Source organism: Penicillium solitum (assembly GCF_028829755.1).
Source record: "Penicillium solitum strain IBT 25940 chromosome Unknown utg000001l_segment0_segment0, whole genome shotgun sequence".
Lineage (NCBI taxonomy): Eukaryota > Fungi > Ascomycota > Eurotiomycetes > Eurotiales > Aspergillaceae > Penicillium > Penicillium solitum.
Window position 1 is genome coordinate 1,810,110 of NW_027072121.1, and position 26,893 is coordinate 1,837,002.

The window sequence follows — 26,893 nt, forward strand, 5'->3', positions numbered from 1 at the left end:
TATTACAAACCATAATTCAGTGATCATAAGGCCTGAGATTATTGCAGAATGTATGCGAGTGATGGTGGATACTAGATGCCTCAGGTGTCAATCGACATATCAACTCTCTCCGCGTATCTGCGCACTTCAAACATCCACACAAACACAACCCAGCCTCGGAAACTTGATTAAACACGAGGAATTGAAATTTCAAACCTGGTCCTATGAACATGTGTGTCCCATATGGCAACCGAGGGAGAGAATGAACGGGCCACCGCGCCTGGGAACGCCTGGAGAGCTGAACCTGCCTCGTCGATCCTTGCTTCGCGTTTCGTGCCGCATCTTGCAACCCAGGGAAATGAATCACACCTCACTCGGGAAACGTTTGCACAGCTTCGCCAGGAACTTCTTAGTGAAATACAAAGTCAACTACGCGTTGACGAAGACGTCACTGATGTCAACAAACTCATATGCATTGTCTTAAAGGCCGGTCTGGAGATTAGCCCAAACGGGAGCACACCAGAGCAAGATCTGGAAGGGCAAGTCCTCGACTGCTTAGACATCATTCAGGCCAGCATTGAAAAGGCTCCACAAGCTTTGTGGGAAGCCTCTGACCCTCTCATCCTGGGCGAGGACATACATGCTCCTCTATTCGCATGGCTAATCCTACGACTGATCCGACTCGCTACCATCTGGACATCCGAAACCGTCCGAGAAAAGATCCAACTTCTTTGCACGAGCCTAGCTTACGCTCAGTTCAAGCAAGCCCGTTCATTGCCTGTAAGCTATGCGGTTGCTGCATTTCTGCGTGCTTGCACGTCAGGTCCGTTTTTGGCCCCCGATGATATAGAACCATGGGCCAAATTAACATTCGCTAGATATTTTGTGCTCTCTTGAAACATTCCAACGTAGCAATCCCTGGGATACACGCCTTAGAGGGTTGTCGATACCTGCCGCAAATGGATCGCTTATTGAGGACACCCAAAACCTAGGTCTCTCCCCTGAATTATTCAAGAGCAACACGGCCCTCGCAGGCTTTGCGCAGACTGTCTCCTTGGCCTGTCGATTGCTTGATTCGTTCAACCCGAAGGGCGAAATGCAATCCCGTGCAAAACATCATGATTTTATCCTCCGCCAAAACTTCTCGTGGGTATTGAATGGTTTCCATCGCTTGAGACAGGTCATTATCGAGTGGCTGCAAATAAAAGGAGCACAGCTCACATCGGAAGATGCAACCGTGGCTCTGCAATATCTGACATATTTGCAACGATGCTGCGTACCAGAATCGACTTTGGCGGGACTGCTCTCGAACATGAGCCTGACTTCTACTTGGTCCCAATGCCTGTGTGGCTTTTTGAGCCTTGAGAATATAGGGAAGTTGCCTTCTGTTCAGGTCATTCTAAGTCGCTTCTTGTGCAATTTGACAGAAACCGCAAAATCCTCTCAGCCTCTGGTGCAGGAATTAAGGGAAACCCTGCTTCCAGTGTTGACAGAAGTCAAAGGCGACAATTCCCGCTTCCAGTCCCTTGAGTCGTGCCTCTGGGTAAGCTTTCCCTCATACCTAGCACAGGTGAGTTACCGAGCTAATACCAGATTAGAATCCTCTCCAGACCTTGCACGCCCTGCTTCTGGATACAGCATCGCCGTTGGAAGTGTGCCCACCCAAAGGCTTACCCGGGGATATTTATGAAGAGTCAGACACGCCATTTCAGAGAGCCGAGGTTTTACACCAAGCGGAGCCGAATGAATATGCCCGGGCATCGAAGCGGTTGTGTCTTCCAGCTCTACCACCAGGATCTATCAACCATAGCCTGTTTCATTTGCTCGTGGGTAATATATCAATGATTCTTCAATCTGACTGTGGCAAAACGATGGCAGATCTGCGCACCTCTATCCAGTGAGTGGACAACGAATACCTCTTAAGGCGTGAAATGCTGATTTATTCGTGTACAAGAACATCCTACGAGGGACTTTCCGAATCTAAAAAAACCGAGCTATTGGACATACTAGGCAAAATTTGCTGTGCAACGACAGAGAAACTTTTGAGAAAGCCCTCGGATGTCATAAAACGAGAAACACTCTTTTGTCAAACATGCGATACAGATCATTATCAGAATGATCGTGCAGAAAATGAGGAGCATCCCGGATTTGAGGAGATATGGTCACTATTCAATTTCATCCTACCCAGACTTACACGTACTCCTGGTCCTCGGATATCTGCAATGGTCGCACTCAGAAGAATTTTGATGCATGCTCCAAACTCCAATCAAATGCATATTTCAAACTCTGCCTCCGGAGAGTTCTGTCTTCACTCGCTCCGGAGCTCAATTAGAGAATTGCGTGTTGCAACTGGGTGCGTTCCATAGCCCTTAAAAGGCACACTGGCGCTGGATACTGACACCATTATATAGACATTCCGTAGTTGCTTTCGTGCGCCCAAATCTACCAACAGATATCCGTCGGGCCAATTTCGTTGTTGTGCTCGAGTGGCTCAAAAGTCTTTCCGGAAAAGATGATATGCCATTACAGGAAGCTTGTATCATAACACTATGTGGGCTGGCAACGTGCGTTCTTTCCTACTCCCCTAAATCTTGTTACCTCAGCTCACGATTTGTTGTATATAGCGTCTCGGAAGATGAAGAGAAGAACATCATTCTCCTTCGGCTCTTGGAGTACCTTGGTCATCCAAACCCCTACGTCTGCGCCGTAGCTTACAATGAGGTGAGTACCCATGAGACTCTACTTTCGATTACTTTGCTCTTCATTTCAACAGATATGGTGACAGCTTACCACTGAAATTTAGCTTTCCAAACTTGCCCAACAATTCTCCTTGACACCTGCTGGTCTCTTTCGGCCTTACTGGAGGACCCTTTCGGTGACTGTGGTCAAGAACCTCCAATCTCGCCCGTATATGGCTGAACAGCTATGTGATTTGCTTGGCATGAAAGTTGATGGTTTCCTACGGCTGACAGAGGTTCATGTCTTGCCCTACCTGGTTTTGACACGAAAACGTGACATCATTTGCAGAATTGGGGCTAGTCGCACCGAAGGCGAGTCGGCTTTTGATGTGTGCTCGGAGAAGAATAACCTGGCTGCAATCCTTGCATTCCTCCTATCGCAGCAATCAGACAACCCAGAGGCTATGATCATGTCTCTTCTGGCAGATATAGACCCCGCATTCAAGGGTCGATCTTTGGCAGAGTTGGTGCGGATTGAACCAATTCTCATTGCTTGTGACTTGCTGAAGAGCCTTGGTGATGCGGGCGAGCAAAAGAAAGAGAGGGTATGTTCTTGCATCTTTCCACCCCTTCTGCACCGCTAATGATAATCCTTTCAGTTCAATCAAGCCCTCCATCGATTAGCCACGTTCGTTCCGCGAAAGATTGCACATGGAAGTTCATCGAAGAAAGCGGATCTAAGCCACTTCATCGAGGAGCACGTTCTCGGTATTATCACACAATTCGCAAATGCCATTAACGACTTCCAAGTGAGACAAACATTGGCAGAGAAAAGAAGAAACATCAAAGCCATTGAAGAAATGATCAATATCGCCCAGGGTCATGTTAGCAGTGCATTGCCTCAAGTATGTGTACAGCCTTGGGAATCAGTCAATTTTAGTTACTAACATTGCAGGTTTGTGCGTGTCTTCGATCCGCACTGGAGATCGAGGGATTGTGTGATTATGCATTCTCCGCGTGGAAGACATTGATCAGTTCTCTTAGCGAAGAGGACCTTGAGCCAATAATTGATCAAACGCTAGCGATTGTGATCAGATATTGGGACAACCTGACCGACGGGAGTAGGAGCCGCGCATGTCAACTCATCGATCATATCTTGACTAATCACTCGAGTCTTGTACGAGATACCTTCAACACGATGCCTTCTCTTGCATCCATTCCAGAGATGGCTGCCTTTGATGCCAAGATCAATGACATGAGAGCCCAAATGGACGTCCGAAGCCAGTTTCTGGCGTTAATTCGTCGCTGCCAGAGTGAAAATGCCACCGTTGTTGAACAAGCTCTAATGGAGCTGGCCCCTTTTCTGTCAGCAAATGAGGAGTTTCTCCATGACTCTGTTCTGAGTGAACAGCCAGACCCTGTGATCGCTCAGCTAACTAGATCATTGTTGGACTGTTGTGTTAAGTTCAGTACCACCTCAGACAGCATCACTTTATTGTCGGCTCGATGTCTAGGGCTTGTCGGCTGTCTCGATCCAAACCGAGTTGAAACAATCAAAGAGAAGAAGGATATACTTGTTTTGTCCAACTTTGACAGAATGGAAGAGACAGTCGCATTCATTCTTTTCTTCCTCCAGAATGTTTTATTTGATGCATTCTTGTCTGCTTCCAATACTAGGGCTCAGGGTTTCCTAGCATGGGCGATGCAAGGCCTGCTCAAATTTTGCAAACTGAATGCGGTATTGACCCAACGCTCTCGCGATTTACAAGGCGATGAGAAGTATCAACGTTGGATGGAGCTTCCGGAGAGTGTTCGCAACACTCTGACGCCATTTCTTACATCCACCTATACGGTCACTGTTGTGACGAATCATCCTGAGGTCAACTATCCGCTCTTTTCCCCTAAATTGACTCACAGTGAGTGGCTTCGAACGCTGGTGCAAGATCTTCTACAGACTGGGAATGGAGACAACGCAAAAATGGTCTTCTCAATATCGAGTCGTGTTGTGAAGGGTCAAGACATTTCCATCTCTTCGTTCCTTTTACCATTTGCAGTCCTGAACCGTATCGTTGGAGGGACTGAACAAGAACAACAAAATCTTCAACACGAATTGATGAGCGTTCTCTCACATCCTATCCCGGAAACAAACAACAATGCTCGCGAGACCATCATAAGCAGTAGCCAGGTGAGAATCCTCGTGGAATTGAACTGGCTTTCCTGATACTGACGATGACCCTTTCTTCGATGGTAGAGCGTTTTTGAAGTGCTAGACTACCTGTCTAGATGGCTGCAAGGAAAGAAAAAGCATCTCAATGGCCTCAGTCACCATTCCAACCAAACGAGTCGTTCCCATAAAGATCAAAGCCGTGACGCACTCATTGATAAATACTCATCGCAGATCAAGTCTGTCGAAAATCTCTTATCTTCAATACCGCCCGAGATCATCTCTAAGCGAGCTGTTGAATGTAAATCATTCTCCAAAGCACTCTTCCATTGGGAACAGTACATTCGAAAATCCAAGGTCCACGGAGAATCACAAGAGAGATCCAGCCTCGAGCCTCTATACCAAAGGTTACAAGACATCTATAGCCAGATTGACGAACCTGATGGGATTGAAGGCATTTCAAGCCACTTGTCCGCACTAGACATTGACCAGCAGATCCTTGAGCACCGGAAAGCTGGGAGATGGGCCACAGCGCAGAGTTGGTACGAGCTACAGCTCGAGAAGGAACCTGACAACGTCGATGCGCAATGGAATCTTGTGACCTGTCTCAAAGAATCTGGCCAACAAGGTAAGATCAAACATGAAACAGTCTTTCCATGCTCTATCTTCTTGCTTACCCTTATCTAGATGCTATTCTCACTCGTTTCGAGGTTCTTAAAGAGAATGAGTCAGCCGCTTCACGGTTCTTGCCCTTTGCGGTTGAAGCCTCGTGGATAATGAGCAGATGGGACAAGCTAGAGGGTTATCTTGACCTTTGTGCCAAACAAGGAACTGAAGAGTTTAACGTTGGGATAGGCTCAGCTCTTGATGCTCTTCGTCAAAAGCAAGGCGAGTCATTTACTAACAAAATCAACGAGCTCAGGCTCAATGTTGCCCGCTCACTGACCACAAATTCGGTGGCATCACTACAAGCATGCCATGATGATATGCTCCGCTTACATGCTTTGTCGGAGGTTGAATCCATTGCCAAAGCACAATCAGGTCAATCGCGCCCGGGCTTGTTGGGTGCCCTAGACCGACGGTTGGATGTTCTGGGTGGCTACCTTTCCGATAAGCAATACCTATTAGGATTGAGGCGAGCTACAATGGAGCTAGCGTAAGTTCATGGTCCACAAAACACGACACAGATAGCTAAAAAAAATACGACACAGGGGCGAGTTTGCAGATTCTGATATATCCGCAGCATGGCTCACTAGTGCTCGCCTTTCAAGGAAAGGCAATTTCAGCAGTCAAGCGTATCACTCGATGCTCAACGCAGCACGGTTGAAAGACAGATCTGCTTCCATAGAACACGCGCGACTCCTCTGGAAAGATGGACACCATCGAAAGGCCATTCAGACTCTAGAGGGTGCGATTTCTGCCAACGAAGTAACCCCGAGTACATCTTCTTCAGTCGAAATTGAAGCCATGTCGTTTCTCTCAGGCCGTGGGCAGCATCAAAATGAGTCTACTGCTCTCGTAAGTTGCACAACACAGTTCACATGGAGCAGGATACTAACCGTCTAGGCTCATCTGATGCTAGCCAAATGGACGGACAGGGCTGGTCAGACCCACTCCCAGGCCATTGTACAGAGATACCGAGAGGCCATCAAGCTGTATCCAAAGTAAGTTGGACTACTACTACCGCTTTGACACTGTCAGTTCTAATGGGAAAATAGGTGGGAAAGGGCACACTATTACCTGGGGAAGCATTACAATAAAATTTTGGAGTCTGAGAAGGCCAAGCCCATGGGAAAGGAAGCTCAGATATAGTCAGTCGATCCAACTTCCCATTTTCCTACTTGAGACTGACCAATACCACACAGCTTGAGTGGAGAAGCCACAAAACTTGTCATTGACAATTATCTTCGCTCGCTAACATATGGGACCAAATATGTCTTCCAGACTCTACCCAAACTTCTGACCCTCTGGCTTGAACATGCCTCGATTGTTGAGCAACCCATTGATCCAAAGAGGGGCGATAACGAGTAAGAAAGAGATTACTGGCGTGGGCACTGGTAAGCATTTGCTAATGATCGATTCACCACACTAGGGATTTTCAAAAGCATACACAAGCGCAACGGAAGAAGAGCCTCGATGAGATGCATGCGCAACTGAAGAAATTCATCGACAAACGCTTGCAAGCGGCTCTGGTGAGTTTAAGATATGTGATTTCCCCGGATAGCTAACTAACAGTTGCAGTTGTTCACAATCCTACCCCAAGTGGTTGCCAGGATCTGTCACCCTAACATCACAGTTTATGATCTGTTGACGCGGATTGTAGCTAAGGCGGTTCACAACTTCCCACAGCAAGGTCTCTGGACAGTCCTTGCCGTTGTCAAGTCGTCCAACAAGGAGCGAGCTAAAAGGGGATATAATTGCCTACAGAAGATCATAGTAAGTATCGTCCGTTTAAAACAGAGTACGAGAGACTTACCTTTTTTCTTTCTTTCAGGACTACGGTAACAAGTCAAAGGGAGAATCCTCAACGGCGTCTGAGATCCGTCGCATGATCACTCAAGGTACAAAGTTCTCAGAAGAACTGCTCCAACTCTGCCTTGCTCCGGTAGAGGAAAAGTCATCTCGAGTTCAACTCGGCCGCCATCTAGGGTTTAATCATAAAGTTGCGCCATGCCGATTAGTGGTGCCTTTCCAAGCAATGTTGATCCCAAGTCTCCCTGCCAGTCAGAACATCGAATACATCAAAGGCTTCAGGGCCTTCCCCCGGGATCCAACAACCATTGAGGGTACGAATTATCGACTCCCTATTCTCTCAGAGACGAGCTAACCGAAATTAGCTGTTTTGGACGAAGCACAGATTTTGAATTCGCTTCAAAAGCCACGCAAAATTAGCCTGCGGGGATCTGATGGGAAGATCTATAATGCGCTTTGCAAGCCCAAAGACGATTTGCGCAAGGATCAACGTCTCATGGAATTTAACAACATGATCAACCGGTTCCTAAAGAGAGATGTCGAATCAAGCAAGCGGCGCATGTGTAAGTGATTTGCTGAACTTTGGGGCATTTCAAAGGCTGACCCTGAACAGATATCAAAACGTACGCTGTCACACCTCTCAACGAGGAATGCGGTCTTATTGAATGGGTTGATAACCTCCGCACACTGAGAGAGATCGTCATCAAGTTGCTGCGCGAAAGAGGCATTTCACCAAACGTAGGTACACCACATCTAATACAATACCCAGCGCTGTGTTATTAACGTGTGCAATAGTACAACGAGATCAGGCATGATCTGAACGAAATTTGCGCTGATCGATCATTCGCCAAGTTGCCCTTATTTACCACTAACGTTCTGGCCAAGTAAATCTTCCGTGTCAATATCACCCGTGAGTCCATTATACTGACAAAGTTGCAGGCTCCCGCCGGTTCTTCATGAGTGGTTCATCGAGATGTTTCCTGAAACAGAGGCATGGTTTACAGCGAGGCTGAGATATACACGGTCTTCTGCTGTGATGTCAATGGTGGGATATGTTCTTGGGTATGTTCTCTCACCGTCTAATGTTTTGAGGGCTCTTGATCTGCTTTCGCCTGATACCCTAAGTTCCATCATGTTAACTAGTTCTCTTTTCTATACAAAGTCTGGGCGATCGACATGGCGAAAACCTTTCATTTGAAGAAGGAACAGGCGGTCTCTTACATGTTGATTTCAACTGTCTCTTTGACAAGGGTCAAACGTTTGAAAAGCCCGAGGTGGTACCATTCCGATTGACTCATAACATGATCGATGCCTTTGGGGCCTACGGGTACAATGGTTAGTTGGAAGATATCCTCGATGTTTACTCTCACGCTAATCTCCATGCTGTATAGGTCCGTTCAGAAGGACTTGTGAAATTACGCTCAGCCTACTGCGACAAAACGAGGATGCCTTGATGACCGTACTCGAGACGTTTTTACATGACCCAACAACCGATTTCATTGGGAAGAGAGTGAGTACATTTCAACTGCAGTATCCAACAAGGCACCTCCTAACAAGTCTCTTTACCTCAGCGTCGCACCCATGTGAATGTCCCGGACACACCGGCTGGTGTTTTGGAAGATGTTCGAAACAAACTCCGGGGCTTCATGTCTAAGCAGCCCATTGCACTTTCGGTGGATGGTCAGGTGGATGAATTGATCATACAAGCAACGGATAAGAAGAAACTGGCGTCAATGTACATCGGATGGTGTTCGTTCTTCTGATTTCTTTTTCTTTTGGTCATACATTCCATTCAAGTGCATGGGAAGCTGTAGTTATTCCATCCTTGTTATCTTTATTCCTACCGCTGTTTCATCTACTACCTAATAAGGTCTATCCTACTTCTCAACAACTGAGTATCTGTACTTACTACCCAGGAGGGGGTCGCAAAATCTTCGTGATCCTTACATTAAAAGTAGCAGTAGAACTAGCTATTTTGGATGTCGTGAGATAAATTCAGTTGCCCGCACCGAAGACCACGCGCAATCCATCGCTAGGGCTGAACAAATACACAGCAAGACACGAGACCACAAAAATTCTCGGTTTTTAGTTTCGATTGTGGCCTCGGTTACGGTTTGGACTGCGACTTCGACTGCTGTAACCATAGCTGCTGTAGCTTGGGCTCCGGCGTCGGTGATGCCGCGAGTCTGTGCGAGGGCTACCTCTGCGGGGTGGTGGTGAGCGAGATCGAGAGTATGAGCGAGAGCGAATAGGAGATCGTGATCTTGATGCAGTCTGGGGCCGATAAATGTCATGGCGTTCTGTAGGTCGACCGCCTCCGTGTCGTCTGGGAGGAGATGACGGGCCTGCATATGGTCCTCGGCCGTATCTAGAGCGACCACCATTCCCTCGAATTGACGCGGGGGGTGGCGAGCGCGAGAATTTGCGGCGAGGGAGAACGATTGAGACATTTAGGATGGCCCCGTCAAGTTGAGCCTCATGCATGTGGGCAATGGCTGCCTCTGCGTCAGCGGGGTCGTAGTAAAGGATATACGCAGTCCCCCTATTTGTCATGACTGTAATGGTGTTAGGAGGCAGATAAATCTCGAAGTGCGAGTCAAAATCGAGTCTTACAAGCTTTGTTGATTGGAAGATCGAGATACTCGATCTCTCCAAATCCCCCGAAGATCTCTCGGATGTGACTTTCTGTGACATTTTTGGTCAATTTTTCTACCACGATCTGTTGAGAAGAAGTGAAAGTCAGCTCTAAGTTCGTAGATATGGTGGCTACCACTAGGCGGATGGCTATAGCACGGCAGGATTAGACTGGCACTTACCTTGGAACTTCTTGGAGGGCTAGGGTTGGGAGTAAGTGAGCGACTTTCGCTCCGGCTATTGTAACGGCGACCACCTCGACTGCGACTGCGAGATCGGGTTCTGCCACGAGAGGGAGATCGGGATCGGGATCGGGTTTTTGAACGATAGCGATCGCGTCGTCCTTGTGATGGACTCCGGGTGAGGCTTCGGGATGGGCTGTCGCTTCGGGGTTTCGAACGATGTAAAGAACGTGAGCGTGCTCGGTCCTGTTCCGGTGAACGTAGAGGTGATTGTCCACGAGGTGATCTCAAGGACATGTTGAAGATTCAGCGCACGGCGCGCCAGATAGATCCCAGGGCTTCAAGTGGTACAGATTGGAGATGTAGAATAAGCAGCTCCAGAGAAGGAAGAACTGAAATAGGAAAATCAAGAAGAGGAAGAAAGGGAGGATTCGGAATACTGTGCCAAGAGAGAGAGAGAGAGAGAGAGGTTGAGGGAAGGGTTATTTGGCACTAACCTAATTCGGTAATCACCTAGGGACACTTTATACGCACTTCAACTGACTTCAACTGACTTCAAGAACCTATAACTTTTATTATACAGCAAAATCTACATATGTAGGTATTTACTTCTAGCCCTCTCTCCATCTCTCATACTCTTCGATGACAGTATCCGTGATTTGCCGCCGCACTTGTCCTAGTGCATATTCAAAGTGCTTCCACTGCACATCTTGCTCCTGTTGTGTTTCCTCCTCCTCATCAAGTGCTGCATCTCCGGCAGTTTCACAGATGCTCACAATCTCGGCACCAGAATATCCCTCAGTCAGAGATGCAAGATTATCCATGTCGACGTCTGGGTTCACCACAGACTTATGGGCCCAAATGCGTAGGATTTCCCTGCGGGCCTCAAAGTCCGGAGGGCCAATATAAAGGATATTGTCCAATCGTCCAGGTCGCATCAATGCAGGGTCTAAGACATCGGGCTTGTTTGTTGCGGCAATGACCAAGACATTTCGGAGCTCCTCGATACCGTCCATTTCATTTAGCAGAGTCGTAAGAACATTGACTCCTCCCGAACTACTGCTGCGCCGAGCAGCAATGGCATCAATCTCATCGAAGAATATGATGCTTGGTCGTGCTGCCCGGGCCTTTCTGAAGATCTCCCTCAATGATCGTTCAGACTCTCCAACGTACATGCTGAGAATCTCTGCGCCCTTGACTGCCAGGAAGTTCAACCCCGCCTCCGTGGCTAAGGCTTTGACTGTCAGTGTCTTGGAACAACCCGGCGGCCCGTAAAGTAAAACGCCCTTTTTGCTATTCACGTTAAGTCTGCGCATCCGTTGAGGATACTAGGGATTTTGAAAGAAAATTAGTCTTCAAGGCAAGGGCTCTGTGGGATTTGGAATACAGATCATACCTTCAAGGGTCGCTCAACGGCTTGTTGGAGGCGTTTTTTGATATCATGCTGTCCACCGATATCTGACCATCTCACCTTTGGGGTTTCCAAGAATACTTCCCGCATGGCCGTGGGACGGATTTCCTGCAGGGAAAGCAGAATGTCGGTTTCTTGTATCTCCAATGAGATGGTCAATTCATCATCGATAGAACCTCCATGGTGCCAGCTATATGGGTCGACTGGGGTGGCTGGTATGGCTGTGGAATTTTGGTCCAACAGTTGTCGTTGTCGGGCTTTGCGACAGACCAATTGCAGAAGAGCGAAAAGGTCAGCTCCAACGTATCCGTGTGTCTTTTCTGCTACTAGCTCTACCAGCTCGTCGGTCAAACCGGCAGATACTGGCCCACGAATGGCATGTAGTATTTCAGCTCGGTCCTGAGCGGTAGGGACTTGGATCTCAATTTCTGTGCCAAGTCGATGGGGCGTTCTGAGGGCGTCATCGACCTGATTGGGGTGTCTTGTCGCGGCCACCACGAGGATCGATGTATTTCGGATAGCATCTAGATTCTCGCAAAGAACAGATGCAAGGGACTGGGACTCAATCGAGGTTCGCTTGGGGGCAATAAACTCCAACTGGTCGATAATGATCACACTGGGGTTAGAGCGAGCCGCCTCCTGGAAGATATTGCGTAGCTTAAGCTCGCCCTCATTGATACTTCTCCCCAAAGTTGACATGCCAACTTTGAATGTTTGCTTCCAGCCAGCCTTCTCGATCTGTTCTAGAAGACTTGTTTTGCCAGTCCCCTTTGGTCCATAAAGTAAAATTCCTCGGCTGTTCTCGTAGAATGGTGGCATTGCGGGCTTCCGTGGATCAATGTTAAAATCAGACAAGCTTTCATTGATGTCGTCAATCTGGCGGGAGAGGCCTCCAAGGCCAGTCGATTGCACCGCTATGCCTGAAGTCTTTTCTTCTTTTCTTTCTGTGACTGGGCCAAGGGAAACCTTTGAGGACTCTGTGAATTGAAAAAGGGTATGACTAGAGCGAGGGTTCTGTGAATGAATATTAACCACTCGAAAACTCCTGGGTTGGCCCCTGAGCTCCAGCTCAAAAGTCAACCCCGTCGTCAAACAGCCGCATCGGAGAAGCTTCTCATCTAGGGCCCATTCCCAGTGCGATCTGTCACTTTCTGAAATTGAGCCATGTTTGGCAATTTTATCGGGATCTGAACAGTCCTCCAATGTCACCACATCGATATCTTCTAGGGGGCCTTCAGCCCTGGTGATAGAAACTTTCTCTCCGATCTTGATATCATAGCATTCTTGCATCGTCCTTGATATTTGCATGACTGTGCTCTGGATGTTCTCTGAGGCGTACCATGCTATGGCAGTCTGTGGCGGTCCATCGCCTTGCCTCAGTGTGCAAATGCTCTCTGTTTGAAGCCTCAGAGCAGCTAGCGAAGAGGAAGATAGATAGACACGAAATGCATCTTTGAAGTCCTTCCGTGCCTGCTGCTTTGACAGTGGACGAGCAGTGAAACTGCGAGGGTCAGACATGATATGAAAAAGGACCTTGACGTGTTTGCAAGAAAGTTGATATTCTCGGAAATCCTGTCTTTTTTTTCTTCTTCTTCTTCTTCTTCTTCTTCTTCTTCTTTTTGGTTCTCTCTCTCTCTTTCTGTGTCGGATATGTTAGAAGCTTGAGATCATAGACGAAAATTTTACTGCATGAGACCTCTCAACACTGAAATTCGTAGAGAATATCCTGTCCGAATATTTTCCAGAGTTTTTGGTGGGGGGGAGGGAGGAGGGGCAACTCCCGGGGGACGGTGAAATTGAACAGGATTCTCCCGATTGTGTTCAAACAAGACTTGAAGATTTAGTCTATTGAGAAGAGGAAAGGGAAAGAAACCATTAAGATTATCCCAAAGGGAAAGAAAAGAAAAGAGAAGAGACGAGAGGAGAAAAGAAAGATTGAAAGAAAAGTGGGTCACCCGGATATCACTACATTGTACGGAGTACATATGTAACTACATGTATACCTACAAATGAGAGAATCAGGTATATAAAAAAAAAAGGTATAGACACTACGTCAAGGTATCATAGGATATGGACAAATTTGTATGATACTCGAATGTCCATAGGCGCCAACTGTTTGGGCATAAAACTTGGACATTCAGATCTTGGCACATGATAATGTAGCGGGCAAAACAAAAACGAGATACGGAAAAGAAAAGAGAGGGGGTAAATAAGAAACAGGTGGTAGCTTAAACACGGCGACAAGGGAGATCATGGGGAAAAGACAAAAGGGTAGTGATACAGCAACTAACAACACTTGCCCCCAGAGTTGCCATTCGGACCGGAACCTTGCTGGTCTATATTAACGCCCTGAGAACCAGATTGCTCGGTCTTGGAAGTGTCCATCCCTTTCTTGATATCCGATGCAAGGCTGTAGAACGCCTTCTCGATGTTGATGTTGTTCTTGGCCGAAACCTCGAGGAAGGGAATACCGAGTTCATCAGCGAGCTGCTGGCCTTGTTCGGTAGAGACTGCCCTTTTTTCTTCCCAGTCACACTTATTTCCAATGAGGATCTTGTGTACACCTTCACTGGCATGTTGCTCAACGTTTGAAAACCAGGTCCGAATGTCTTAAAAGAAAGAAGAAAGAAAGTCAGACACATCCCGCGGATTAGGAGAAGGGAAAAGAAGTCATACTTTGGAATGATCGTTCATCTGTCACGTCGTAGACCAGCAGAATACCCATGGCACCTCGGTAGTATGCCGTCGTGATAGTGCGAAAGCGCTCCTGACCTGCAGTGTCCCAGATTTGCAACTTCACCCTCTTGCCGTCCAACTCGATCGTACGAATTTTGAAGTCAATCCCGATTGTGGTGATGAATGATGGGGTAAAGGAGTCTTCGCTGAATCGCAACAGACAACATGATTTACCCACGCCCGAGTCCCCGATCAACAACAGTTTAATCTAGGACAAAGTTAACACTGTCGGGGCTTTGTGGGGAAAGTCGTTAAATTTGAACGGCCATGGATACTAACCAGGAAATCATAATTCCGTGTTCCAGCCATTATGGATTATGGCGATATTTGGGTAGAAGTTAAGCGCGGAAGCTAGTAGCACCGTGGAAGATGGATAGGAGACCGACGTGATCCGGAGATTCGTCAAATCGGGTGACGAGGGGTTTGGTTTTTGGTTTTTTTCAATAAAGTGGTTTGGGGTAAAGCGGAAAAGGTAGATGCTGCTGCAGGATGAATCGGAGCAATCAGGTAGTTTAGGTTGATGGTTTTCCCAACGCCGAGAACTTATCAGGAGCTTTGTCAAATGCTGGAACCGATCCGCCCAAGCTGATAAAAAGGCAGTAATATGAAGGAATGGTAGACTTCAAGCAGAGATCCACAATCAAGCATACATGAGCTAAAGATTTTGGAGTGTTTTATGGGAAAGGAGGTAGAGCGATGCACCACCTACGGAGTGGAGGTGATGACGGTACGGTAAGGAGGATCTCGGTATGTTATGTAAGCAATTCCGGGATAACACCTAACTACTAACTACTAACTACCTCCAGGGTTGGACCTATATTGTATATTGATATTGACATAATTTAGAGCAGACATCAATGATTTGCGTACATATCTATAATATTGAATGATTTAATGTATGCTAACACGTAGTATATCAGGTATTTCCTCCACCAACTCCTATTGGAAATACGCCCATCTCATCCTTTCGATCACGCGAAGTTGCTTGTCCACTCCATTCTGAACATTCAAGAGATCTTGGATGTCTTCTCGGAACTCTTCGTACTGCATGCTTCCAGAAATTATCTTCATGTGTTGAAGAAGAGCCTCTGCCTCACAGATCAATTGCCCAGAGTCCTTGTAGGCGACAGTCCCATTGGATAAAACCGCAGAAGAAGTCAAAATGCGGGCCACATTTCTGCATGTAAAGTATCAGAATTGGCCTTATGAAGAGTTGTACACCAGTTTGAGAGTATCGAGTATCATACCGCAATCCACGTCTCAGTTCATGTCGCTGCTTGCCCTTTCGCATTCCTCGTCGGCTACCGAGAAGACCACCTAGCCACCTCATAGTTGCAAAGGAAACCAAGATCCCAGGAGTCAACCCAACAAATCTAAACGATATTAATGGTTAGAAAAGCAAAAAAAAGGGGGGATGAAGGAGACTTGACATACCCAAATACAAGCTCCTGGCTCTTCAGCAAAGCATCGATACCACTGATGGCAATTTCCACGTCGACTTTCGTCTTCTGGATCTGAATCAAAAGGGCACGGATGAGATCGCCTCTGACGGTTCCAACGAATGGTGACCGCAGGTCCCTTTCATATGCCTTCAGAACGGGAGTCAAATCACCCTCCTTGACAGAATTAACGATGGCGGTGGTATCTGCCACCACACCCTGGTGAAGATCCGGGCGATCGCGAACAAAGTCCACTACCATTCTCTCTAGGCTCGCCCGATCAGCCAGCAGGCTGTTCTTGCTCATTATCGCAATCTCGCTTTTTTCGTCATGTCTGATCGTCCCAATGAGTTTTCGGATTGGGTGTACAACCCAATTACCCCAGAAATCGATCGTGGTGGAGCCGATATCGACAATCGACTGAATGATTTCCTCTTGTCGGTTGGCCAAAAACCTCATTGATACACTTCCTGAAAGGAGAGCGACTGAGACCGGTAACCAATAGCGAACTATGCATGAAGGGCGCCCGTGGCGACGAATAAATAATGACATTGAGGTGGTATGGTTCGGCAACTTCTTTCGAAGAACATGCACAAGTCGCTCGATTAAGTCCAAAGGTTTATGCACGGGATTCTCCCCTTGTGTGCGGGTTCCAATGTTGTCAATATCCCTCTCCAGAGTGGCGAAGACCCCCTGTTCCAATTCGTGAGTGCTAGGCTCAAGTGCTATATGATGAAAAATGGCTTCGATTAGAACCACTGCTCTGTGAACAGCATCGCACCATTGGGTGTTGATAGTCCCGGGGCTTATATTCGTGGAGTCATTCCCTTCGAAAAGATGCCATCCCTCCATTAGAAGGCCCAGGCTGCTGGTATGGAGGTCTTTCATTTTCAGGAGCAAGTCTCGTCTCTGTCGCATTTCTGCGCGGGATGATCTAATTGGGGATAGAAAATTGGCGTGTATGGAGTGTCCTCCGAGTCTCCAAGCACTTTGGCAGGCAATCTGGTAAAATTGGGACCACCTGGTAGTGATGGATGGGGCTGCTTGACGGGTTTGGGCGACATATGCATTCTTCGTCCACCGGCAGAATTGCGCTGGAGATTTCTGAACGGTATACAGACCACTATACCAGATAGATCCCAGCATCTCACCCCAGTAATAGGTCTCATCGTGCAGTTGAAGTGTTTGATCCAGAAGGGTGTTCATGATCAGTCCCGATACCTGAATGGCAGCCTTTGCGGCCACTATCCATACATGATCCGAGAGTTGTGCAGTATTTCCCCCACGGAGAGTGGTCTGTACTTGGAGACGAGAGAAAGTACCCGAAAGTAAATCTGCCAACCGACTGGGAGGTAGAAGGGATTGGGTCTTGGAAGTCACCGAAATGGAGTTGATGAGATCTTGCAATTGGCCAATTGACTCAAGAGATTCATTGGATAAATCCGTAGCCCCTAGTCTCTCTGGGCTTGAGATCTGTTGCTGAAGGCGATCAAGCTGAGTGTTGACGCCACAAACAGTTCTGTAAAGAAAAGAAAACCAATTTGAGTACAACGTTTTTGCTTTTCCAGAAATTGTGTCACACTCACTCTCGTATGACAGACATCCCCAAGATCTTCCAATGGGTATGAGGTACAGCTACCCTCAAAAGCCGACCATAGCACCTAGAGAGGTATGGGATAGTGTAGGGAATAACAGTTGCAGGATTAAGGTTGATGTCGTCATGCAAAAGGGTAAACAATGCAAACAATGCAAACCTATCAACAAAAAAATGAATCCACACAATGCAAACTGTACAAACTGTACTTGAGCCTACACGGTAGAGAACATACTGAGTCACGGGGTCATAAGATTACAAAGTACTTTTTTATTTACTTTATTCCTATTTTATTCCTATTTTATTCCTACTTTATTCCTACTTTATTCCTTTAAAGTCAATGTTTCTCAAAAAAGAGAAAAGATCGTAAGATGTATATCGAAATAGTCTTCGTAAATGGGGTCTGGATTTTCACTGGAGTCTCCCGGGGATGTTTCAACCAAACAAAAAGCAGCGAAATCCGCATTACCTGATTTTATGCAGGTGGGGTGATCTCGGATGGGGATCGGCTTGCCAGTGGCCTTACCCCTACGTTCAGGGGGGAAAAGAGAAAAAAAAAAAGGTGATCTCGCCACGTCGGGATTGGACTATTCCTTGAATCTTGATCTTATCCCTTTTTCCCTTTATAAACCTTTGATAGAATCAATTTCTGGCTCTAGCTTGGGTTTCACTGCGTCTTATCTTCCTCTTTATCCTTTTCTCTTTCTTCTTTCTTCTTTCCTCTTGCTTCTTGCTGAACTTCCTTGGATCTGCTTTTCCTTCTCTGAACTCTTTGAAAGAGAACAACCTTGACAATGTATGGTGATCATGTCCTTGGCCTGTCATAGTTATCTAACCTCTGTGATATAGGAATTCAACGGTCTTGTCCTCAGGGACATACTGGGGCCAATTTGAGGAGATTGGCAAGTACAATGCCGAGCTGAACGTGGCCGAGAGGTTATGGGCAGCCTGGTATGCTTGGATGCAAAACGATGTCCTGGCCACCGGAATCATGTCATTCGTCATGCATGAACTGGTCTACTTCGGTCGCTCGCTGCCTTGGATTTTCATTGACACATTGGGAATGTTCAACCGCTACAAGATTCAGGGTGTAAGTAGCAGCACCATTCGGTTCATTTGGTCGTCTCTAATACTATGCAGAACAAGATCCCTTCGCTACGGGAACAATGGGATTGCGCCAAGTTCGTGCTCCTGAGTCATTTCACCGTCGAACTCCCCCAGATCTGGTAAGACATGAGAATCTGTTTCTAAATTCGGGGATTTTCGAGGGTCTAACATACACATCTTAGGCTCTTCCACCCATTGGCACAATTCTGTGGACTCTCAACCTCGATCCCATTCCCGACCCTTTGGACCATGGCATATCAGATTGCAATCTTCTTTGTGATGGAGGATACCTGGCATTATTTCTCCCACCGTGCTCTTCATTGGGGTCCCCTCTACAAGGCCATTCACAAAATCCACCACCAGTACTCGGCCCCTTTTGGCTTGGCTGCTGAATATGCCTCCCCGATTGAAGTGATGATCCTGGGCTTCGGAACTATCGGGTGTCCGATTGTTTGGTGTGCGATGACAGGTGAACTCCACATTCTTACCATGTACATCTGGATCGTCTTGCGCTTGTTCCAGGCCATTGATGCTCACAGTGGTTATGAATTCCCGTGGAGCCTTCACCATTTCCTTCCCTTCTGGGCTGGTGCCGATCACCACGATCTCCACCATGAGAAGTTCATCGGCAACTATTCCAGCAGCTTCCGGTGGTGGGATTATGTCCTTGACACCGAGTACACCCCAGATGCGCTGAAGCGCCGAAGGGAAAACAAGGCCAAGGTTTCGAAGGCCCAGTAAGCAGTTTGCATGTTTACCTTTCTTCGTTCACATTATGCTTGCGTCTTTAAATCCCTATTCGGGTATTTCTCTGCAGTGTTCAGTCCTGGATATCGTCCAGCGAGCGTGTAGTTTCTCATGATACTTACTATCTTCGGGATAGTAATGTGATAATGTATTTAATATTTCAATGTGCCTTGTGATAGAATGAGCCATTTTAGATTTTCAATATAACCACTATCAATAATACATTTCGATTGTCCTGCAGTGGTTAAGCGAAGTGACGTCCTCGTATTATCGTGGTATAAGATGACGAGAATTTACACATTTCAATCACAAAGCATAGCTGCCATGCAGGTTTCGCCACTTAGGCCCTCTGGGACGGACTTTACAAGCAGATTATAATAATGTTATATAACGTAGTGATGACCGAGGCGTCATGTGGCAATACTTTTCGAATATACTAGAAAATAGTGGCATAGAGCAATCGAAATTGTGTATTGGAACCCCTGGAGTTATGTTGCGTGCGTCTAGAAGGTTATAACGGCGAAGATAGGAAGGTTAGTAGGAATAGAGAGTAATAGAAAAAGAGATTAAAAATAGATAAATTAGAAACTAAGAAATATTGAAAGCCATGATAGTCACAATCAATTATAGAAAATGATGGAATTTGACGTATACGGCAATGTATGGTGTAGATAACAGATATATAATTCTCTAGCGAACTAAAAGTGATAATTTCCGCCATTTTACAATCTATACGGACTCTGATTGTGACGATCGAGAAGTTCTGTCGGTTTAGACCGGCTAAGTGGTTACTAGATTAGGAGTATCAAGCGACAATGGAGAGTTTGCTATGTTTGCAGAGTCCTACGCGAAGCGGGGAAGGGACCTACAAAATACCTTATATCTGACTAAACTCCTATTTTCTTCTTCCCTCTCTATACTTGGAATTTTAAGTTAAATATACTCTTCTCGAAGATTTAGCTCGTAATATGATTCTAAGTATTACTTAACTTTCTTAAGAAGTAGTACGACTATATAGACTATCCTTATTAGACTTCCGCAAAGCCCAACTTTGGGCTCAAGGTCCGGGCTCGAAACCCGACCCGCAACGAGCTGGGGGTCGAACTTTTCAAGCTCGACCCGGACCCCGGCTGGGAAGGGGGGGCTCGTCGGGCCCCCCCCCTGGGCTCGAAATTGCATAAAACCATGGTCTTGGCGTTCATAAAGTGGCTGAATCACCCAAATAAATGACCGTCTTTTACCTATGTTTTGGTTCATATATGCAATTCTCCTCTATTATCATAATCAGGAATGGGAAATATTTGGAAATTCTAGTCAATAGATATATATCCTTAATATATTAGCATAATAACTACGTCGATAAAATACTAATTTTTTTTTATGTATAAGCTGTATCTGGACCCGAGTCTTCTACCTTCATAAACCATGATCATTGACTAGAATAAATCGTTCAAACTACCTATTCTTGCTTTAAAAAAAGGACTTAGAGATATGATTATCTATATGTTATTATTGCTACCTTTATTGCCTATATGGTTCTGAGTATTCTATGTTTAGGTGTATGGATCACTCTACAGACCGAATTAAGCAATACTGATATATAAATATATATTCTAGAGTTTTCGGGGTTTCATCCTTTATCTATATTTTAGACTATATTGAGCTTCTACACTTTAGACCATACACTATATCCCACTTAGTCCTCAATATTGTTGAATATCACTAGGTAAGTATAATTTCTGACCGCAGTCAGAAATCTAGTCTTTGACCAAGGTCAGAAATTATAGGTGGAAGCTTAAGTATTGTTTATAGTAGTGCTTATAGTAGTATAATATATAATAGTAATTTCTGACCGAAGCTAGAAATCTAGTCTTTGACCAAGGTCAGAAATTATAGGTGGAAGCTTAAGTATTGTTTATAGTAGTGCTTATAGTAGTATAATATATAATAGTAATTTCTGACCGAAGCTAGAAATCTAGTCTTTGACCAAGGTCAGAAATTATAGGTGGAAGCTTAAGTATTGTTTATAGTAGTGCTTATAGTAGTATAATATATAATAGTAATTTCTGACCGAAGCTAGAAATCTAGTCTTTGACTAAGGTCAGAAACTTAGTCTATAGAATGGTTTAATACTAACTGAACTAAAAACCTTTTACCTAGGGACTAGTGTAAGTTGAAATATTTCGTGGGAAATGAAGTGATTAGACCTTGCCAACTCCCATGGGACTAAGAAAATTTTGGTCCCATTTCCTGGTCCCATCACTCCCATGGGACTAAACTAAGCCTATTTAAGTAATATAATTACCTAAATAGGCGAAGATCACCACTCTTGGCATGCCAAGATATTTTCATGGGAGTGGGTCCATGGGAGTTGGCAAGGTCTAGAAGTGATAACGAGCTGGGAATGGGCTGGGAGTGGGCTTTTGATAGGCTTTTAGTGGGGCATTCGGGCTTTTTACGGGTTATTAATAGGCTTTACGAGCTTTTTTCGAGCTTTATGGGCTTTTTTCGAGCCGGCCCTACTTATTATAGATAATTTAACTAATTATCTACTAGTATTATTACCCTCTATTTTGAGCTATCGATTATTGATTCAACTAGTCAAGTAATACCTCTAGGTAGTAGAGCTTCTGGTAATATATCGACCCTCTTTTATATATTCTCAAAAGCCCTTACTGTGTTAGGTTTTTTAACTCTACGATGTCCTAAAGTCAGTAGTCCGAGTTTATATTATCACAATTCGGAGGTAACTACGAGAACTTACCCTACCTTATACCCTCTAATTACCTAGCTACGCCCTTAATAAGCTAACAGACTTTTGATATATCTGTGCCGGCTTTTCTTCGACCGGACGACCCTCCCTTACTCCTATAGCTTGAACGATTTGAACGTGTTGGACCTAATCGGAAAAGGTTATACTTCTTATATGATAGAATGAATCACTAAGAGTGGGTAGAGTGGTGGTTATAAACCGATTATAGATTAAAGGGCAAAGTCGTATAGCACTCAAATTATCTTTTATATATCTAGGAGCACTTTACCCAGGTAGCCTATAGCAGCAATGGCAGCCCAAAGGTTATATATAAGTATTGCTCTGCGATCCTTAAGCATCCCTATATAGCTAAAAAAGATATAAACGGGAAGGATGCGCGTTATGGTACAACTACTATGACTAGGCATCTTAGGACTTCTGCCTATAAAAGGGCTGTAAGTGGAGGTTAGTAACGAGGGGGACTCGATAAGTTTATTTAGTTAATAGTATGGATATCCCTTTAATATGATTCGTACTACTAATTAAAATAGGATAATACTACCCGAGAGGTTTTCTCTAAGGTAGCTTAGGAGGATAATCTATTATAGTTTCTTACGATCAATCGACTTCCCTTTCACCTTATCGAATATCTAACGTTTCGACGGATAATTTTATAAGTATACTCGGCCCTAAGCCCCCTATATATCCCCTCTGCTGATATAGTTCGACGTCGACTATCTACTCGTGTTAAGGAACGCTAAGATTCTATACTTAAACTGCTTCCGGTAGATGCGAAAATCTCAATTGCGTTAGATTGCTGGACTTTACTATTCGGATAAGTATTTATAGCTATTACTGGCTATTTTGTTGATATTAACTGGTCCTACCGGGAGGTGCTTCTTAGGTTTAAATCCCTCGAAGGTACTCATACTAGTGCTAATCTAAGTGGTGTTCTCTTAGAGATACTTACTAATCATAATATCTAGGATCGTATATTTAGATTAACCACGGATAATATATCGAATAATAAGACCCTCGTTAACTCGCTTTAATAGGCCTTATCGAGTAATGTTTATATTATCCGAATACCCTATCTGGTATATGTTATTCAATTGAGTCTGAACCAACTTCTTGATCGCTTAAAAGCAGTCCCTTAGAATGATATAACTGAGACTAGATAGTCTGATCGTCAATCAATTCTCGCGAAAGCAAATGCCTAAAGCAAAAACCGGAGTATATCTCATACCTTGAATAAGATACGGTATCTTGCTATTTATATCCGGGCTAGTCCCTAACGTCGCGAAGCATTTGTTAGTCTTTAGCCCTTAGAGCAGGCACTTATGCCACTTTAGGATATAAAGACTAGGTGGAACTAGACTGCGACAACGCCCATGAAAGTGGAGACACTTTTAGCGTCGCCAAGACATATGCGGGCACTCTTGGCAAGGTGGGTACTGCCAAGAACTAATTATACACATAAAATAGCCTAATAGGGTAATTTTTGCATTATTTTTGCATAAGGGTGGGCGATGGGCGTTAAATTCCAAAAGGCCCACGGGCCGTGGACACTTCCTAGTGCCCATGGACGGGCGATGTCGCAGTCTAGGTGGAACTCAACGTTTCTTATGCTTCGCCGGGTAAAGAGGCTCCGTGAATTCCTTGGTATATTCTGTATAGACTATAACTGCGAGGAGATAGCACTTAATAAGGATGAATGGCGCTAGATCGATTACCTTCTTTGTCTTACAAAGCTATTCTATGAATACACTCTTACGCTTTCTAAGACTCGAGATGTGACTGTATATCTAGTATTCTAGATCTACAATATATTGTTCGAGTACCTTGAGAAGTCTATTAAGCAGCTTCAACGAAAGCGTGTCCTATAGAAATAATAGATACTTTCCTCCCTTAAGGCTGGCCGATTGAAGCTTGATAAGTACTATTCGTAGATAGATTATGATCGTGATCATATCTATGCGATTAGTACTATGCTGGCGCCAGATAATAGGTTCCAATTCTTTCTCTCTAATGATTAGATAAAGGAATAGCGTGATAAATATCGAGCCTCGTTCTAAGATACTCTCTTACCTTACTAAGAGCGTCATACTACTAGTTAAGGCCTACCAGTCTCCTCTCCTAGATTAAGGCCAAGTACAGCTCTTTATAATCTGCTTCGCCCAAAGAAACCTAAAGCGAAGCCGGTTAGTGACGAGATAACCTAGTATCTTGATGGTGGTAAGTTATGCTCTTCTTCTAGTCATATTTCGATGAATATCTATCACTAATTATATATAGATATCGTTGATTCTGAGCCACTACCCTTTTAGTGAGAGAATCAGAGCCGTTTTCTTGCGATTGCTTTACTTACGCGGGATATTCTTATAATTCTAGTAACTAGTGTAGGTGTGGAACGATTATTTAATACTGCTCGCGATATTTGCTATTATCGCCGCGGTCGTATAAAGGCTAAGACTATTGAAGAGTTAATGCTATTCCTTTGTATATCAAGATTTGACCTTGAATTATATAAGGCAAAAGAGCTTGAACGATTCTTCTCTTTGAATGAGATCGAAGTATTAAGAGAGGAAAAGGACGATAGGCTTGATGATATTGAAATTGAACAGATTAGTGATATAGAAGAACAGCCAGAGAGCTTAGGTGGTTTGATTGATATTGATGATGATAATACTGGTGATGATGATACTAGCGATCCTCTATTACCAAGTTATACTACTCAGCCACGTATGTCAGGGAGGAAAAGGAAGCATATAGAGGATGATATATATCAGTCTTATTAGTTCACACTTGATTTAATCATAATATATTGATATATGCTTAAACGAATCAATGATTTGTTGAATTTAAAGTGAACGATGTAATCGAAATACTCAAAAATACTAGGAATTTCTGCATTATTTGTGTAGTCACGAGAAATTAGCATGTTTGCACTGTTTAGTCGTAGGGGGGGGGGCTCGTCGGGCCCCCCCCCCTTCGAGCTATGGGCCCAAACCAAAAGCCCGAAGCCCGCTGCGAGCTTTAGGAACAGGCCCGAAACCCGACCCTTTTGAGGGTCGAGTCGGGTCGGGTTTCGGTAGACCTTGCCAACTCCCATGGACCCACTCCCATGAAAATATCTTGGCATGCCAAGAGTGGTGATCTTCGTCTATTTAGGTAATTTTATTACTTAAATAGGTTTAGCTTAGTCCCATGGGAGTTGGCAAGGTCTAGGTTTCGGGCTTTTCGAGCTTTGCGGAAGTCTAATCCTTATATTTAGTCTATGAGGTAGAAATGGTAGGAAGGTTTAGACTTCGGCACAACCCACTCTAACCCGGACCCAACCCAACCCAAAATAGGTTTTGGGTCCATTGCTTCGACCCAACGATAGGTTTTAGGTTATAGCTCATAACCCAAAACCTAGACTTCGGCAAAACCCATTTTGGGTCGAAACCTTCGACCCAAAACCCAATGCCAAGAACCCAAAATTAAAGTTTAGGCATAAAAATGCCAGGACCTGCCTAATTAGGTATATTTATGCAGGTTTTGTGCAGGTTTTATGTATTTTGGGTTCCGATGGGTTCCGATGGGTCCTTGGCATGCCAAGAATGGGTTATAAAATGGGTTCTGCCGAAGTCTACCAAAACCCATTGGGTAACCCATTGGGGCCCCAATATAGTGTAAACCAGACAAACAGACTTCTGGCGTATAACTGCATAAATTATAATTAATGCATTTTTTGCTTATAATATTAAGTATTTTACTTACAGCGCTCTTCTAGAATAAATTGAGAATAAATTAAACAATTGAATCAGGATGTATTTCTCTAATATTACTCGAAATCCTCATCTGCCCTACTCTTACGCTTCCTCCCTAAGGCCCGTCTCTGAGTTACAGTCTCTAGTAACTCAGGCTCTGTCACCTCTATATCTATATCTATTAAATAAGGAGATATCTCTCGCAGTCTATTATCTACTCCTTCTTCCTCTTTATTATCACTAATTAGGTTAAGCTTAGTATCCTCTATATATTTATCGTTCTACTCCTTCGCCGACTTAATCTTAGCTAGTATAAACAACTGCTTAAGCTGCTTTACCTCGGTATCCTTAATATTGAATCTTATTATTAGGCCTTGACAAGTCACGCAAGAATGGTACCGCCAAGGCTTCTTGGCAGGAGTAAACCTTAAATTTTATGCCAAGAGACGTTGAACTGCCTATTTAGGTAATAAAATTACCTAAATAGGTTTAGTTTAGTCACGTTAGTCACGCGGTACCATACAGCACCGAGCAACGGTACCAAAATTTGCTTGGTACCGCGTGACTTGTCAAGGCCTACTTATTATATATAGAAACAATATAAGCTCCTCGATTGTTTTAGACTTTAGATAACTATAGCGGTAGTAATAAATATCCCGAGTAGTATTAAAGAGCCGTTCGACACTAGTACTAGTTACTAGAATAGAGAGAATATCGCGAGTAAGTAACGCGATCGTAGGGAAACGAGATTAATTCTCCCGCTAGAATTAAAGAGATTTAATATCAATTAGATCTAGTAGTATAAATATATTAGTATTATCCTATATAAGGAAGAAATAGATTATAAATATACTACTATCGAGATATTAAGTCATCTTATTACTAGCTGGCTTTATAGATATCTTATTACTCTTTAGTATCTTATTTAGCCTAGAACTAGATAATACTACTATTAGAGTATTAGTTAATCCTTAATTTATTATAAGACGCTCTTAATACGGAATTAATAATTCCTAGAATAATTTCCGGTAGGTATTACTAGACTGCGACATCGCCCGTCCATGGGCACTAGGAAGTGTCCACGGCCCGTGGGCCTTTTGGAATTTAACGCCCATCGCCCACCCTTATGCAAAAATAATGCAAAAATTACCCTATTAGGCTATTTTATGTGTATAATTAGTTCTTGGCAGTACCCACCTTGCCAAGAGTGCCCGCATATGTCTTGGCGACGCTAAAAGTGTCTCCA

General features: G+C 44.6%; 6 protein-coding genes across 6 annotated transcripts; 2 read left to right on the top strand and 4 right to left on the bottom strand.

Moving 5' to 3' along the window:
* Nucleotides 1-222: 222 nt before the first annotated feature.
* atrA (protein kinase MEC1) lies at nucleotides 223-9,056 on the top strand (the record flags this gene model as incomplete). The annotated part of the gene is made up of 25 exons (XM_040958108.2): nucleotides 223-802; nucleotides 858-1,522; nucleotides 1,578-1,876; nucleotides 1,934-2,332; nucleotides 2,391-2,543; nucleotides 2,604-2,700; nucleotides 2,783-3,262; nucleotides 3,317-3,562; nucleotides 3,613-4,842; nucleotides 4,909-5,449; nucleotides 5,509-5,977; nucleotides 6,033-6,339; nucleotides 6,388-6,485; nucleotides 6,540-6,632; nucleotides 6,687-6,848; nucleotides 6,914-7,013; nucleotides 7,063-7,257; nucleotides 7,316-7,607; nucleotides 7,659-7,856; nucleotides 7,907-8,031; nucleotides 8,089-8,177; nucleotides 8,233-8,355; nucleotides 8,456-8,628; nucleotides 8,685-8,803; nucleotides 8,865-9,056. 25 exons carry the CDS (start codon nucleotides 223-225, stop codon nucleotides 9,054-9,056), a joined length of 7,425 nt encoding a protein of 2,474 aa, XP_040811486.2.
* A 322-nt stretch (nucleotides 9,057-9,378) lies between these two features.
* On the bottom strand, nucleotides 9,379-10,406 carry N7455_000737 (RNA-binding protein with serine-rich domain 1; the record flags this gene model as incomplete). Its single annotated transcript, XM_065603860.1, has 3 exons — nucleotides 9,379-9,848; nucleotides 9,907-10,012; nucleotides 10,110-10,406. The coding sequence occupies 3 exons, from the start codon at nucleotides 10,404-10,406 to the stop codon at nucleotides 9,379-9,381; spliced, it is 873 nt and encodes a 290-aa protein (XP_065462351.1).
* A 314-nt stretch (nucleotides 10,407-10,720) lies between these two features.
* N7455_000738 (putative AAA family ATPase) lies at nucleotides 10,721-13,038 on the bottom strand (the record flags this gene model as incomplete). The annotated part of the gene is made up of 2 exons (XM_065603861.1): nucleotides 10,721-11,437; nucleotides 11,506-13,038. The coding sequence occupies 2 exons, from the start codon at nucleotides 13,036-13,038 to the stop codon at nucleotides 10,721-10,723; spliced, it is 2,250 nt and encodes a 749-aa protein (XP_065462352.1).
* A 505-nt stretch (nucleotides 13,039-13,543) lies between these two features.
* On the bottom strand, nucleotides 13,544-14,957 carry srgA (Rab family GTPase srgA). Its single transcript, XM_040958111.2, has 3 exons — nucleotides 14,536-14,957; nucleotides 14,197-14,464; nucleotides 13,544-14,129 (listed from the first exon to the last, which is right to left on the bottom strand). The coding sequence occupies exons 1-3, from the start codon at nucleotides 14,563-14,565 to the stop codon at nucleotides 13,807-13,809; spliced, it is 621 nt and encodes a 206-aa protein (XP_040811523.1). The 5' UTR covers nucleotides 14,566-14,957; the 3' UTR covers nucleotides 13,544-13,806.
* A 183-nt stretch (nucleotides 14,958-15,140) lies between these two features.
* N7455_000740 (NCA2 family protein) lies at nucleotides 15,141-17,449 on the bottom strand. The gene is made up of 4 exons (XM_040958023.2): nucleotides 17,282-17,449; nucleotides 15,691-17,214; nucleotides 15,504-15,629; nucleotides 15,141-15,433 (listed from the first exon to the last, which is right to left on the bottom strand). The coding sequence occupies exons 1-4, from the start codon at nucleotides 17,296-17,298 to the stop codon at nucleotides 15,196-15,198; spliced, it is 1,905 nt and encodes a 634-aa protein (XP_040811565.2). The 5' UTR covers nucleotides 17,299-17,449; the 3' UTR covers nucleotides 15,141-15,195.
* A 211-nt stretch (nucleotides 17,450-17,660) lies between these two features.
* N7455_000741 (sterol desaturase family protein) lies at nucleotides 17,661-19,137 on the top strand (the record flags this gene model as incomplete). The annotated part of the gene is made up of 5 exons (XM_065603862.1): nucleotides 17,661-17,681; nucleotides 18,069-18,085; nucleotides 18,139-18,379; nucleotides 18,430-18,515; nucleotides 18,579-19,137. The coding sequence occupies 5 exons, from the start codon at nucleotides 17,661-17,663 to the stop codon at nucleotides 19,135-19,137; spliced, it is 924 nt and encodes a 307-aa protein (XP_065462353.1).
* Nucleotides 19,138-26,893: the final 7,756 nt, after the last annotated feature.